General features: G+C 35.3%; 1 protein-coding gene across 5 annotated transcripts in view; it reads right to left on the bottom strand.

Annotated features, from left to right (window-relative positions):
- Positions 1–16881, bottom strand: part of VPS8 (VPS8 subunit of CORVET complex) — a 253795-nt gene that overhangs the window by 155787 nt on the left and 81127 nt on the right. For all 5 annotated transcript variants that reach the window (XM_028504348.2, XM_028504351.2, XM_036017796.1 and 2 more), the window contains one exon: positions 7606–7652. In XM_028504348.2, the coding sequence (XP_028360149.1) occupies positions 7606–7652 (47 nt within the window). The remainder of the gene's footprint in view (positions 1–7605; positions 7653–16881) is intronic.

Here is a 16881-nt window from a genome sequence, read left to right as displayed (position 1 = left end):
ATTAAATTCTGTAATTAAAAGATACAGAATGGCTGAATGGCTTTAAAAAAGAAAACCAAACTCTAACAACACACTTCCAGTGAGAGGCTCACTTTAGTCTTAGATATACACACAGACTGAGAGTACAGGGACACAAAAGGGTATTTCAAGCAAATGGCCAACAAACAAACAAACAAAAAGTAGGGGTAGCTATGCTTGTATCAGACAAAATAGACTTTAAACTAAAAATGGTAAAGGAGACAAAAAGGTCATTATATAATGACAAAGGGATCAATCCACCAAGGAGATATAATTGTAAACATTCATGTGCCCAATATTAGAGTACCTAAATATATAAAGCAAAAACTAATAGAGCTAAAAGGAGAATAAACAGTAATTCAATAATAGTTGGTGACTTTAACACCCCATTCTCAATAATGAATAGATCATCCAGAGAATCAATAAGAGCTGATTTGAGCAACACTACAGATCAAATGTACATAGCAGACATACCCAGAACATTCTATACAACAAAAGCAGAGTACAAATTCTTCTCAAGTACACATGGAACATTTTCTAGGATAGACCATATGTCAGGCCACAGAACAAGTCTTAGCAAATTCAAGAAAACTGAAATCATACCAAGTATCTTCCATGACCATAGTGGAATGAAACCAGAAATCAGTAACAAGAATAAAACTCAGAAATTCATAAACTCATGAACTAAACAACACTCTCCTGAACACCAATGGGTCAAAGAAGAAATGAAAGGGGAAATAAAAGATTTTCTTGAGACAAAAGAAAATGGAAACACAATTAATACCAGAACTTATGGGATGCAGCAAAAGCATTTCTAAGAGGGAAGTTCATAACAAACACCTACAACAAGAAGGAAGATCCTAAATAAACAACCTAACTACATCAAAAGAAGTAGAAAAAGAACAAGCAGAGCCCCAAACTAGTGGAAAAAGGAAATAATCAAGTTTAGAGAAGAAATAAATAAAATAGAAAACAGAAAAGCAATAGAAAAGAACACACAAAATTGACAAACCTTAGCTAGACTAAGCAAGGGGGACAGAAAAGAGAACCCATGTTAACATAAACGAAAAAGGAGACATTACAACAGATACCACAGAAATCGGAAGGACCATCTACACCCCAATGTTCACGGCAGCATTATTCATAAACACCAAGCCATGGACACATCTTAAGTGTCTACTGATGGATGAATGAATAATGAAGTTGTAGCATGTATATGTGTGTGCATTATAGGTATATAAAATATGAGGGAATCCTACCATTTGCAACAACATGAATAAACCGTGAAGGCAATATGCTAAGTGAAATAAGTCAGACATAAAAAGACAAATACTGTATGATCTCACATGTGGAATCTAAAAAAAAATTTAACAAAGAGATCATGCTTGTGGTTACCAGATGTGAGAGTGGGGGAAGGGAAAATTGGAAGAAGGTGGCCAAAAGATACAAACTTCCAGCTGTAAGATAAACAAGTACTAGGAACGCAAGATATAACATGATGACAGTAGCTACTACTGCAGTATGACATATAAGGAAGTTGTCAGTAGAGTAAATCCTAAGTATTCTTACAAGAGGAACATTTTCTCCTTTTTTCCTTTTTACTGTGCCTATATAAGATGGATGTTAGTTGAACCTATTGTGGTAGTCATTTCACAATATATAAAAATCAAACCATCTTGCTGTATGCCTTAAACTTATACAGTGCTATATGTCAATTATTTTTCAATAAAACTGGGGAGAAATATCAAAGAAGATGGTATAAAGTGTCTAGTTAGGAAGAAAGATACCACACTGAAACAAAGCTACATTTTTTATAAGAACATGTTTGGGACTAGCACAAAATAATTCTGAAGGAATGAACAGACTTTTTTCTTTTTGTCTATATAATCCTTCACCTTACAACTGCTAGGGCCCTTTCAACTTTAGGTCACTGAGATAGTATTCACACATTCAATGAAATAATGATCACAAGTCACCCAGCAAACCAGGAGGCAAAATTATTTAATTAATTCAACCATCAGGTACTGAATAGCTTCTTTCTACCTGGTACCATTCTAGGTAGATTTACTCCATTTAATAAAGATATGTCTTTTTGCTCTAAACAAAAATTTGTTCTTTTAGGTGCTTTATTTTATCTCATTTATAATTATCTCAATTGAAGATGTGGATTGATTCCAGTACTTATTCATATTAATATCAATTTCCTCACCTGAAAATAAAGATAAAAGTACCTCTCTTACATTGCAATTATAAGGATTTAAAAAAATGAAATATTTGAACTGATCTACAAAATACTGAGGCTTGTTTAAAAAACTACACAATAAATAACAAGGAAGTAAGTGTGAAAAGTGGGGTACAGAGAAAACTAAGTAAAGAAAAGCTAGGGTGAAGTTAGTATATTATGACTCTTAACTTTTTAGGAAACAGTAATCAGCTACGCAATTCACTGTCCACCAGGTAAAAGTGAACTAACTATACAGAGATGCAAAAGTATTTCTGGTACTAACATTTGTGAGAAATCTCTCCCTGAGGCCCACATAAAGAAGACAATGTATAACATAAAACAACGTTCTCAACAACATCCCAACTGTGAATACAATACATTTCAATGGATAATTACATATAACAGTGTAGCTAAAACACTGGAATAAATGTTAGCCCTGAGGAAGCATTTTCTGTAGCTCTTTGTGACTTAGAGATCTGACAGCAAGTAACAGCCCTCTTGATGACCATCACTGACACTATCAAAGTGTGATCCACCTTTTATGATTCAGGATACGTGAATATATAAAAATTCATGAGACAAGTCAGTGTAGTATAGAATTTTAGGAGGATCTCCATTAGGTCCTCACATTTGTTCTCTACCACTCAGAAAGTGGTATAAGCTAGTGGTTAAGAAGGAGTCCAGGAGCCAGACTAACTGTATTAGCCCACCTCTGCTCCTCAAAAAAAGTGTCACTGAGCTTTGGCAAGTAATTTAATGGCTTTCTACCTCTAGAACCTCCTATGTAAAGTGAAGATAATAATAACTATCTCACTGTAACAAAAATTAGATCAATTAAAAGGGCTTAGGACAATACCTCGCATGTAGGGAGCTGTTATTGTAAGTGTAGAAAATTTGTGAACCAGTACAAATTACAGTTATTATGTAATAATAACTGGTTAAATTACATAGTTACTATGAAACCAACAAAGCCTAATCAAGAGCAGACTGACAGCTGTAAGAGGGGAAGGGGAGGCAGGGAGTGATTGAAAAAGATGAAGGGATTAGTCAAAGAACATATATAAAGGACCCATGGACATGGAAAATGGTATGAGGATTGACTATGGAACTGGGGGATAAGTTGGATGGAGTGGGGGAAAGGGGGAAAAATTGAAAAAATGTAGGAAGGTGTCAGGTGGGTACTATGTATGGTGTCAGGTGGGTACTAGAATTATTGGGGGTATCGCTTTATAAATTATATAAATGTTTAAATGCTATGATGTACACCTAAAACTCATATATAATAATATTGAATGTCAACTATAATTGAAAAATAAAATAAGAAACACTAATAAACTTGTACACTTTAAATATTACAAATAAATAAATAAATAAAATTAAAAATAAAACATGATCAGAAAAGTAGGAATCTCCTTTGACTGTTCTAATCAAATTTCTTATACCCTTTTTTTGTGTGTTTGTAGAACATTCTGATACATTTTTTAACATTTTTTAAATTATTGTTCAAGTAGTTTTCTGCCTCCCTCCCCCCCTCCGACCCTTCCCCATCTCCCTCCACTGTTTCCACCCCTCCCCTTGTTATTGTCCATGTGTTCTTTATAATTATTCCTGTAAACCCTTCACCCTTTCCCACCATTATACCCTCCCCTCTCCCCTCTGGTCATTGTCAGCCTATTCTCAATCTCAATGTCTTTTGCTATACTCTGCTTGCTTGTTCATTTTGTTGATTAGGTTCCTGTTAATGGTGAGATCATATGGTATTTGTCCCTCACTGCCTGGCTTACTTCATTTAGCATAATGCTCTCCACTTCCATCCATGCTGTTGCAAAGGGTAGGAGCTCCTTCTTTCTTTCTGCTGCATAGAATCCCATTGTGTAAATGTACCATAGTTTTTTTAATCCATTCATTTACTGATGGGCACCTAGGTTGCTTCCAGCACTTGGCTATTGTAAATAATGCTGCTATAAACATTGGGGTGCATAGGTTCTTTTGGATTGGTGTTTCAGGGTTCTTAGGATATAATGCCAGCAGTGGAATTGCCAGATCAAAAGGCAGTTCCATTTTTAGTTTTCTGAGGAAGTTCCATACTGTTTTCCATAATGGTTGCACTAGTCTGGAATCCCACCAACAGTGTGCTAGGGTTCCCTTTTCTCCACAACATCTCCAACACTTGTTTGTTGCTTTGTCTATGATGGCCATTCTGACCAGTGTGAAGTGGTACCTCATTGTAGTTTTAATTTGCATCTCTCTGATGCTGGTGATACTGAGCATTTTTTCATGTCTTTGGACCCTCTGTATGTCCTCCTTTTAGAAGTGTCTGTTCAAGTCCTTTGCCCATTTCTAATTGGATTGCTCGTCTTATTAAAGTGGAGTTGTGTGAGTTCTTTATATATTTTGGAGATCAATCCCTTGTCTGAGGTGTCATTGGCAAATATGTTTTCCCATATGGTTGGTTCTCTTTTAATTTTAATGCTGTTTTCTTTAGCTGTGCAGAAGCTTTTTATTTTGATGAGGTCCCATTTGTTTATTCTTTCCTTTATGTTCCTTGCTCTAGGGGACACATCAGTGAAAACTGCTGCATGGAATAGCTGAGATTTTCCTGCCTATGTTCTCCTCTAGGAATTTAATGGTTTCACAACTTAAATTTAAATCTTTTATCCACCTTGAATTTATTTTTGTTTATGGTATAAGTTGGTGCTCCAGTTTCATTTTTTTCCATGTAGTGGTCCAGCTTTCCCAACACCATTTGTTAAGAGGCTATTTTTGCTCCATTTTATGCTGTCGCCCCCTTTGTTGAATATTAATTGACTGTAGAGACCTGGGTTTATTTCTGGGCTCTCTATTCTATTCCATTGGTCGATGTGTCTGTTCTTATGCCAGTAGCAGGCTGTTTTGATACTGTAATACAAGTCCGATATCAGATATTGTGATCTCTCCTACTTTGCTCTTCTTTCTCAAAATTGCTGCAACTATTTGGGATCATTTATGGTTCCATGTAAATTTTTGAAGTGTTTGTTCTATATCTGTGAAACATGCCTTTCAAAAAGTTTCTGGAAACAAATGAAAATGAACTCACAACAACCCAACATTTATGGAACACAATGAAGGTAGTCCTGAGAGGGAAGTTCATAGTGATACAGGCCTACCTAAAAAAAAATAGAAACATTTCAAATAAACAACCTAACCCTACGCCTATAAGAACTCCAAGAACAACAACAAAGACAGCCCAGAGCAAGTAGAAGGAAGGGAATAACCAAGATCAGAGCAGAATTAAATGACATAGAGACTAAAAGCACAATTCTAAGGATCAATAAATCCAGGAGTGGGTTCTTTGAAAATGTAAACAAAATTGACAAGCCTTTAAGCAAGCTCATCAAGAAAAAAAGAGAGAGGACCCAAATAAACACAATCTGAAATGAAAGAGGAGAGATTACAACTGACACCACAGAAATACAAAGGATTGTAAGAAATTACTACAAAGAACTATATGCTAAGAAATTTGAAAACCTAGGTGAAATGGAGAAATTTCTAGAAAAATATTATTTTCCAAAACTCAGTGAAGAAGCAGAAAGCCTGAAAAGATCAATAACAGCAGATGAAATTGAAGCAGTTATAAAAAAACTCCTGACACACAACCCTAAACCAGACAGTTTCACAGGAGAATTCTATAAAGCATTTAAGAGCTAACCCCTATCCTTTACAGACTATTTCAAGAAATCCAAGAAAATGGAAGACTCTCAAACTCTTTTTATGAAGCCAGCACCATTCTAATCCCCAAACCAGATAAAGACACAACAAAGAAAGAAAACTTCAGGCCAATATTGCTGATGAACATAGATGCTAAAATCCTCAACAAAATATTGGCAAAACACATCCAGCAATACATTAAAAAGATCATACACCATGACCAAGTGGGATTCATCCCAGGGATGCAAGGATGGTACAATATTTGCAAATCAATAATGTAATACATCACATTAACAAAAGCAAAGACAAAATAAACATGATCATATCAGTGGATTCAGAAAAAGAATTTGATAAGGTACAGCACCCATTTATGATAAAAGCACTTAACAAAGTAGGAATAGATGTAGTATTCCTCAACATAATAAAGGCCATATATGAGAGACCTACAGCCAACATCATACTCAATGGGCAAAAACTAAAAACTTTCCCACTAAGATCAGGAACAAAACAAGGATGTCTGCTTTTACCACTTCTATTCCACATAGTATTGGAAGTCCTAGCCACAGCAATCAGACAAGAAAAGGAAATAAAAGGCATCCAAATTGGAAAGGAGGAAGCAAAACTGTCATTGTTTGCAGATGCCATGATAGTGTACACAGAAAATCCTATAGACTCCACCAAAAAACTGCTCAACCTGTAATAAATGAATTTGGCAAAACAGTGGGATACAAAGTCAATATCCAGAAATCAAAGTCATTTTTGTATACCAACAATGAAACATCAGAAACAGAAATCAGGGGGAAAAATCCGATTTGATACAGCAACAAGAAAAATAAAATACCCTAGGAATAAACCTAACCAAGGAGATAAAAGACCTGTACTCAGAAAACTACACAACACTGGAGAAAGAAATTAAGGAAGACACAAACAAATGGAAACATATACTGTGCTCATGGATCGGAAGAATTAATATCATCAAAATGTCCATACTACCCAAAGCAATTTATGGATTCAATGTAATACCTATTAAAGTACCAATGGCATATTTCATAGATACAGAACAAATTTCTTATATCCTTAAACCACAGGGCTCATGTGCCTGAAAATCAATCAGAATATGATTTTGAAGAGTACAGAATTACAATTGTACTTTAATTCAGGCTCTTTATGTGAAAGATTGGACATTGTTTAGAAAGACTGGGGCTTAGGAACTGGAATAAGATCACTAAAAAAAAGAGGTTTATTTATACCACTTTCTTTTAAACTAAAAGGCTCCAGCCAGAGACACTGCAGAAGCACAACGACCCCTGCCCTGTTTTTGGTGGTATGAAACACGCGTTTTAGTGATGGTTCATAAGAGCATACATATACAGTACATGCATCATATACTTTTACTCTTCAGATCTTTAAAAAGTATTGCTCTCTTGTCAGCTATACTCTTTACCTCTACTATCCTGCCACACAAACACATACATGATACACCCACAGAATCTGTTTTGGAAAAGTTAACTTTATTAGGTAAATGGACTGAATATTGTAAAAGAATCAAATTTCTGTAAATTTAATTTAAAAAACTGTCCAATCAAATGCATACAATTCATAGCAGTAAATTATAATATAAGCAAGAGGCAACCTGAATTCAAAATAATTGAATCTGACAGGCAATGTATACTTACTTTCGCTGTAGCAGAAGGCAGTAATCAACGATGACAGGAACCATATCCTGTAGAAGAACCATAAAGAAAGCAACAGCATCATATCTTTGTCCAGTGGCTCACTGGTTAGACACAACATAAAATGAAAGTGGTCTGTTTAAGGTTGTTGGGGAATACAACTTTATATCATGTTTTTGGTAAACAATTTGGCACTATGTGTCAAAAGTCTTAAACATGTGAAACAATTTTTACACTGAAATTCTATCTGGAGATTTATCCTAATATTTTTAAGAAAAAATTTATAATGCATTAAGATATTTGCTTCTGTACAGAAGCAGGAGGAGGGGTATAGGAGAAAGAAATAAAAATTAAATATACTACATGGGAAAATAGTTAAGTAAATTTGCTATTTAAATAAAATATTATGTAGATATTACAAGTTTATAAAGAGTTTACAATAACCTTATGATAAACACTAGGCAAAAAATACGTATTCTCACAACTTTGTAAAGAAAATTTGTAAGAAAAAAAATCAGAATAAAATACATCACATGGTAACAGGATCTAGTTGGTTCTGTTGGTGGCTCAGATGATAAAGTCTGCCCATATTTTATCACAATCCTCCAAACCAGCTATTTTAAGTTGACTTAACTTCTCAGTTTCATAATATTTTGGTCGCTTTAAACTCATCATGTACAGACTCATATCAAGTGAAGAGCAACCTATAATTTTGGCCTTTTTTAAGAGAATCAGTTTGAGGGAGAATAGCTTATTATGACTGAAAATTGTCATATAACCAAGCATCAGATTTCAGCAGTACTCTTTCACTTTCTCCTGGCTGCAGAGAAATGGTTTTCTTTTTTAAAAATCTTAAAAGGCCTAGATTATTGGTGGAAAAAAATTCCCTTCAGAAGGGAGAAGGGGTTATGTGAAGAAAATACTATATGCTAGCAGTTGTTTGACAAAATATCAAAACTGAGAAATTCTTATTATTTGAGAGAAATATCAAAAAAAGGACCTATAACCCTGAAAGGATTATAGGGAGATTCTTGACCCATCTATCTGATTCCTTTATTCTTCATGACTACATTTAAAATCTTCAATATTCTTCATGACTACATTTAAAATCTTATTTAGATTCTTCAAAAATAGGAAGTGAAACCACACATTTGAACAGTGTTAAAGCTTTATCAAATTTCAACCCTGTATGAGAATACAGTAGACCAGATAACCTGGGGGGGGAAATCTCCCTAGAAATGCTGGGGAAATTTTAATGAACATTGTTGAAAATACACAGCTAAGCTCCCAAGACCAGAATTGAAAACCAAAATGGGGACTAAAACCTAAGCAATAAGCCCTGAGCTGTCAACTTAAGACTGTCCTATAAATTTTTTGGTCATTTAAGAGCTTGTGTTTTAATGCCAAAAAGAAGCTAAGGTCTTAAATCTTGCAACATAAGAAACTGAAAAAAGAATCTGGCTAAAATCAGGTTCCTGAAAAGCTGCATCCTTTCTGAAAGGAAATTAGAACAAAAATCTGCCTATAGACAAAGAAGGATGGAAAGAAATGTTGTCAGCATCGACCTGGACTCAGTGGAATAAATTTGTCCTCTCCAAGAGTTCACAATAAAGACCTGCCTGAAGGTGGATTTGGGATTTGAATTTACACCATCTCCTTAGTATGGAACAATCAAGACATAAAAGTAACACAAAAATGGTCCTGCCCTGGCTGGGTAGCTTAATTGGTTCAACCCTCATCCTGATATGCCAAGGGTACTGCTTCGATCCTTGGTCAGGGCACATACAGGAGCAACCAATGAATGCATAAATTAGTGGAACAACAAATCAATGTTTCTCTGTCTCAATAAATAAATAAATAAATAAATAAATAAGTTTTAATTTTAAATTATCCTTTAAAAGGATACACTCCTGAGGTACTTGGAAAAAGCAAATTCAGAATCTCTCCACAGAAGGTGTTTAATACAGGCAAAATAAATCCTACTGATAAAGCCCCACTGAAAATGTACTTAAAATAAAAATTTAAAGCACCTCATGAAATAATGCATTATAAGTGAACATCAGTAGAAATACAAACAGCATGGATAGATGGCTAAAACTTCAAATGTAATTATCAGGTAAAAATTATTAAAGTATATTTTAAAATTATTAAAGACATAAGGAAATACGTGCCCAGCCTGGTACTAAGTCTAAGGAGACATGACAGGGATAGTGGAGAGTGAAACCATCTGATTCACACCTTCAGAGCACTTTGGTGATTTTATGCTGACGGGGTCTGGAAAATCCAGGCTGCAGACAGAAGGCCTTTACAGTGGTCAAAGAAAGAAACAGGGGACCAAACTAGGTAGTGACTGTGGGCATAAAACAGCAAACAGAATTGAGAAATATTTATAAAGTAAAACTATAGAGCCTGGTGACAACTTGGCTGTGGGTTAGAAGGCGTAAGGAGAAGTCTGTAATAACTCCTAAATTTCTAATTTAAGTGATGGTTGACTGACAATGCCATAAAATGAGATAAGAAGTGTGGGAGGTTGTCAGAAGGAAGATGGTAAGTGTAGTTTGGGCTATGGGAAATTTAAGGAACATCTTTGAATAATAAGAAATTGGATATAGTAATCTGAAACATCTGAGTTAGAATTACAGATTTCTAAATCATGAGAGGGAACAAGGTATATAAATAAAATTGACTACAATAAACAGAGATAAAAATCACTGGACAATGGAGTAAATCACAAAGAAAGACAGCATTTATGATATAGTCAGAAGATGAAAAAATTCAACTCAGTAACACTCACAGACATGTTAAAAATCAGAAGACGACACAGGCACACACATCTAAAGGATATAGAATATCAAAAAGGAGTGGTTAGCACTGTTTAATACAGTGCTGAGGATAAGATATGAAAAGTGTTTATTGGCTGCAGCAATTAAGATATCATTGGTATGTACAGTAAGAAAGTGTTTTATTTTCTTGATTAAATAGTAAGTACAGTGATGGGAGAGATCCAGCCGGCAGAGAATTGAGTAGTGAGTGAAGTATTTGTGTTAGGGGAGGAAATAAAATGGAAAAAAAGGAGGAGACTGAAGAGGGGCACAGGGCGGGAGGAGGGAGAGAGAAAGGATCAATATATGCATAACTGGAATCTCTAAATAAAAAGACTAAAACAATAGAACAGAATGAATAGTTCAAGATAATTCAAGAAAATTTCCCTAAAATAAAAAATTGATATAAATCTACATACTGAAAGAATACATCATATGCTGGGGGAAAAAAGCCTATAATGATTTCATGAGGAGACTCAATGCAGTAAAGTTCCTGGATTCTAAAAATTAAGAAACAGCCAAGAAAAGACATCAGTCAATTTTGAAAGGGAGAAAAAAGTTTTGGCTAGCCTTACATGTCTTACATGTCTCCTTACAGTGGCATTCAATGAAAGATTATAGAGCAATATTTTCAAGATCTTAAGAAAGCCAAAATGTTTTTCACTATAAAAGCTAGGGACCAACAATTTAAAGATGCAACAACTCAAAGAATACTGTTCTCATGAGCCCTTCTTGGAGAAAACTGCTGCAGCAACCAAGAAATGACTAGGGAAACTATAGCAAAAGTACTGGTGATGAGCACGAACTATATTTAATTATAGCGTAAGCCTGAAACAGGCACTCTACCACTGAGAAAAAAATTTACATTGAAGACAAATTGGAAGGAGAAAGAGAAAAGAAAGTGGGACAGGTAAAAAAGATTCACTGGCTTCACTTGTAAAATGACAGTTAAAAGATATCCTTTAAAGTTCACAATTAAAATTGTAAATAGAAGCATGTTTAATGTTATAAAAGCAAACTAAGATAACTGCCAAAATCTAGTGATGGAGAAGAGGTTAAAGAGGAAGAAGGAAAAAGAGACATACTAATTTTTATCATAGCAAGGAACTATGTCCAAGAAAATAGAGAATCAAGGTTACTATATAATATTATAATGATAAAGGTATTCATTGGAGTTAAATACACATTCTTAAATGTCAGTAGTACATGTACAAATAAAAACTAGAATAAGTGGTAAAAACCTTTCCTTAAAAACTAAAACTAAAAATATTTGGCTTACCTCACTTGAGATTTTCACACTGAAATCTGAAAAAGCAAAAATCTGAAATCTCAAAACATCAATGCTATACTGTAGACAAAAAAGGGGCTTTATAATAAATCTAACTAAAAGTAACATCAGACGGTGATCCTATCATAAATTCCTAACTGGGCAGGTCATGAAGGGTAGTCAGTCATGCTCCCAGCCTATAAAAGGTTTACCTTCTAGCCCTGGCTGGCGTATCTCAGTGGACTGAGCACGGGCTGGGAACCAAAGTGTCCCAGGTTCGATTCCCAGCCAGGGTACATGCCGGGGTTGCAGGCCATAACCCCCAGCAACCGCACATTGATGTTTCTCTCTCTCTCTCTCTCTAAAAATAAATAAATAAAATCTTTAAAAAAATGGTTTACCTTCACCTTAAGCAAGCCCTATGCATTATTTTTGTGCATCTAGGTTAACCCAGCTTTGAAGTGCCTATTTTCCGAATGTTTTAGAAATACAGCCACCCTTAAGGGAGCACATAATCTCATTAACTGTCTTATTATCCAATCACAGAGCTAACGCTATCTTGCTTTTTCCCATCTTCATTGAACCTTCCTTATTCTCTCCTTAATTCCAAATGTATAAAAGAAACTGCAAAACTGTCATTCTCTGTAGCACTTGAGATCTTACTCCCCAGCATATCATCAGTTTGGCTCAAATAAGCTATTAGAAGACATCTTTACTGGTTGTTGACACTATGTTGTAAACAAGAAGCATATAAAACAATCCAGAAAGATTGAAAATAGAATGATAGGCAAAAATATACCATGTAAAGAAATATAAGGGATTGTGATCTTTCTAACAGATAAAGTAGAATTCAGGCTAAAAGTTTATTAAATGAACAAATAGGTCATAATAAAAATAAATTTCCTATTTCTATATGCCAAATTTCTATATACTACATACTAAATTATATGGCACCAACATTCACAGAGCAGAAGATGGAAGGAAAAATAGAGAAAAGAACACAGTAAAGGGCACTCTGTTTCTCACAGGCCATGAGAAACTGGGTAGACAACAATGAGTAAGAGTTTAGAATATGTAATGATTAATTTTTAAAATTGGTTTGATAATGAACTATTGTCTGTGAAAATACACAAAGCACTATATTTCAAGTGCTCATGGAACACTGATAAAAACTGGCCATATATTGAGCCAAAAAGAAATCTAAATAAGCTCCAAAGTAGAATTAGTACACAAAACATTATCTGATCACAATACAAGAAAACCAGAAAGTAATCACATATCATAAGATGTTCTTTGCACGTCAAAAACTAAAAACTTTCTCTAAAACTCTTCAGAGAAGGAATGCCAGTCAAGATGGAAGATTATATACAAAGATAATAATGAAAGTGGTACAGAATGAATTAATATTCTTAAATAAGCCTATAAATTGACATTTTTTAGAACTCTCTATCCAAAGGCAACAGAATATACAAACACTTCCTAAAATAGATAATATATTTTAGGCCATAAAACAAGTTTTAAAATGAAAAAGATTTGAGTCATGCAATGGATGTTCTCCGATCATAAGAGATTTAAATTAGATATTAACTAAATAAAGACTGAAAGAGATGACATCAATATAGTTCTTCATATATAAAGACAGTAATTAAAAATGTTATGAACAGACTTCTGGCCAAGATGGAGGCGTAGGTAGACACACTGTGCCTCCTCGCACAACCAAAATAAGGACAACAACAATTTGGAAACAAAAAATAACCGTTACCAACAGAAAATTGAACTGTATGGAAGTCTGACAACCAAAGAGTTAAAGAAGAAACATTCATCCAGACGGGTAGGAGGGGAGGAATCTGGCAGCCTGGCAGAAAGGGGTCTTGGCAAAGTGGCAGCTGGTGGACCCTCGGTGTGGACCCCAGGTGCTCAAGGCTGCAGTGGGCAGACACAGCGAGGTGGCAGATTCTGGAGGGGCATGGCATACGAGGTGGTACAGATACACCAGGCGAAACTGGAGAGCAAGACAGACCACGCAACCCAGGGCCCCAGCGCGGGGAAATAAAGACTCAAACATTGACTGAAAACACCTGTGGGGGGTTGAGGTGCTGGGAGAAACCCCCAGCCTCACAGGAGAGTTCATTGGAGAGACCCACAGAGTCCTAGAATGTACACAAATCCACTCACGTGGAAATCAGCACCAGAAGGGCCCAATTTGCTTGTGGGAAGCAGGGGAAGTAACTGAAATCTGGCAGAGAGTGGAGCAAGCACCATTGTTCCCTTTCGGACCCCTCCCCCAAACACAGCATCACAACCAAGTGACTGGGTTGCCCCCCACAAGTGAATACCTAAGGCTCCTCCCCTCACTATGTAACAGGTCCACTGAGACAAAAAAAAAATGGCCCAAATGAAAGAACAGATCAAAGCTCCACAGCAAATACAACTAAGAGACCAAGAGTTAGGCAACCTATCAGATTCAAAACACTGGTAGTCAGGATGCTCACAGAATTGGTTGAATTTGGTCGAAAATTAGATGAGACAATGAAGGCTATGATAAGTGAAATAAAGGAAAATGTACAGGGAACCAATAGTGATGGGAAGGAAACTGGGACTCAAATCAATGGAGTGGACCAGAAGGAAGAAAGAAACAACCAAACAGAAAAGAATGAAGAAACAAGAATTCCCAGAAAAATGAGGAGAGGCTTAGGAACCTCCAGGACATCTTTAAACATTCCAACATCTGAATTATAGGGGTATCAGAAAGAGAAGAGGAAGAGCAACAAGTGGAAAAGTTATTTGAACAAATAATAAAGGAGAACTTCCCCATTCTGGCAAAGGAAATAGACTTCCAGGAAGTCCAGGAGGCTCAGAGAGTCCCAAAGAAGATGGACCCAAGGAGGAACACACCAAGGCACATCAATAATTACATTACCCAAGATGAAAGATAAGGAGAGAATCTTAGAAGCAGCAAGAGAAAAGGAGACAGTTACCTACAAAGGAGTGCCCATCAGACTGTCAGCTGATTTCTCAAAAGAGACCTTGCAGGCAAGAAGGGGCTGAAAAGAAGTATTCAAAGTAAAGAAAGGCAAGGACCCACATCCCAGAATATGCTAGCCAGCAAAGCTTTCATTTAGAATGGAAGGACAGATAAAGTGCTTCCCAGATAAGGTCAAGTTAAAGGAACTCATCATCACCAAATCCTTATAATATGAAATGTTAAAAGGGCTTATTTAAGAAAAAGACGATTAAAACTACGAACAGTAATATAACAATAAACACAATTATCAACAGCTGAACCTAAAACAAAAACAAAAGCAAACTAAGTAAACAACTAGAACAGGAAGAGAATCACAGAAATGGAAACCACAGGGAGGGTTATCAGCCAGGAGAGGGGAGAATAGGGGAAAAGGTACAGGGAATAAGAAGCATAAATGGTAGGTGCAAAACAGGGAGAGGTTAAGAATAGTATAGGAAATAGAGATACCAAAGAACTTATGTGTATGACCCATGGACATGAACTAAGGGTGGAGAATGCTGGTGGTTGGGGGTGGGGAGTACATGGTGGAGGGGAATAAAGTGGTGAAAAAAATGGGACAACTGTAATAGCATAATTAATAAATTACGCTTTTAAAAAAACCATCCTACAAAGAAAATTCAAGGCCCTGACACTTTCAGTGATGTATCCTATCAAACATTTAAGGAAGAAACAATACCATAATATATAAACTTCAAAAAAATTTAAAAAAAGGAATAATTCATAACTACTTGAGTGAGGCTAGCATTGCTCCAATACCAAAACCACACAAAGACATTAAAAGAAAGGGAGACAACAGACTATTATTCCTCATGAACACAGATGTTCACAGAAAATTAATAACAATACATCATAATTAAGAGAGTTTATCCCAAGAATGCAGGGTTGGTTTAAAATTCAAAAAGTCAATCAATATAATTCATATCAACATATAAAAAAACCCATATGATTATCTTTATAGACACAGAAAACAATATGACAAAAGCTAACACCATTTGCTCTTGAAAAAAATCTTAGGAAATTAAGAATAAAAGAGAAATTCCTCAACATGACAAAGGGCACCTTCGAAAGCCAACAGTGAGCATGATATTTATAAATCAAAGATTGAATGCTTTCCCACTAACACTGGGTAGGGGGATAAGCATATCAAGTCTTACCATTTCTATTCAACATCACACTGGAGACCACACTGGAGCCAGTGTAAAAAGGCAAGAAAGAGAACTAAAAGAGATCAAGATTGGAAAAGAAGTGATTTTGGTTTTATTCAGATGACATGAGTGTTTATGTAAAAAATCTAGTGGAAAAATACAAAAAAAAACTTGCTAGAACTAATAAGAAAGTTTAGCAAGATTGCAGGATAGAAAAATCAATATACTAAAATCAATTGTATTTATCATATCAAGCTGAAACTAAAGTTAAAAAATGTTGTTTACAACAGTATCCAAAAATAAAGGAATATTATGCAACTACAAAAAAAAGGCATCCTCAGCATTCTCCATTAACCAATATAAAAAAATCTCAAAGCTATATTAAGTGGGGACAAAAGAGTACAAAGTCACAATTGTAGTTTTTTCTATCATTTGTGTTAAAGGAGGAGGAATTCTGGTATGTGGGTAGGTAAATATATGTATATGTGTTTCTATTTATGTAAAGAAAATCTGGAAATATATTTAAAAACTTAGTAACACTGGTGATAAGCAGATGGGAACTGGGCAGATGGCATTAGGGGTGGGAGGGAGATTTTTCACTATACACATTTTTATACTTTTTGATTTTTGAATCATGAATGTATAACTGATCCAAAAATTAAATTACTTTAATATTCTATAAAGAACAGAAGCCAGTACATAGCTGTATACCATTGATCTCAATTCTATGGAAATACAACTGTCTGGGACTTAGAGACAAGGACATATATACACCAGGTCACCGATGAAATTCAACTATATTTATATAAAGCATCTACTATGGATCAGGCACACTGCTAGGTGCTAACGATACATATTTAACAAAACAGATATACCTTACTCCCTGGTACAAAGGCTTTTAACAAGTGGTAACAATGAAGTAAGATGAAAGTTAAGAGAGGGGAAATATAAAGTGCCACAGAGACTTGTAGCAAGGAGGCCTAACCCAAGTCTGCCTTCCTGAAAGTGTGACATTTAAGG

This window comes from Phyllostomus discolor, chromosome 2, assembly GCF_004126475.2.
Source record: "Phyllostomus discolor isolate MPI-MPIP mPhyDis1 chromosome 2, mPhyDis1.pri.v3, whole genome shotgun sequence".
In the NCBI taxonomy this organism is placed as follows: Eukaryota; Metazoa; Chordata; class Mammalia; order Chiroptera; family Phyllostomidae; genus Phyllostomus; species Phyllostomus discolor.
This window is presented reverse-complemented; position numbering and strand designations above follow the sequence as displayed.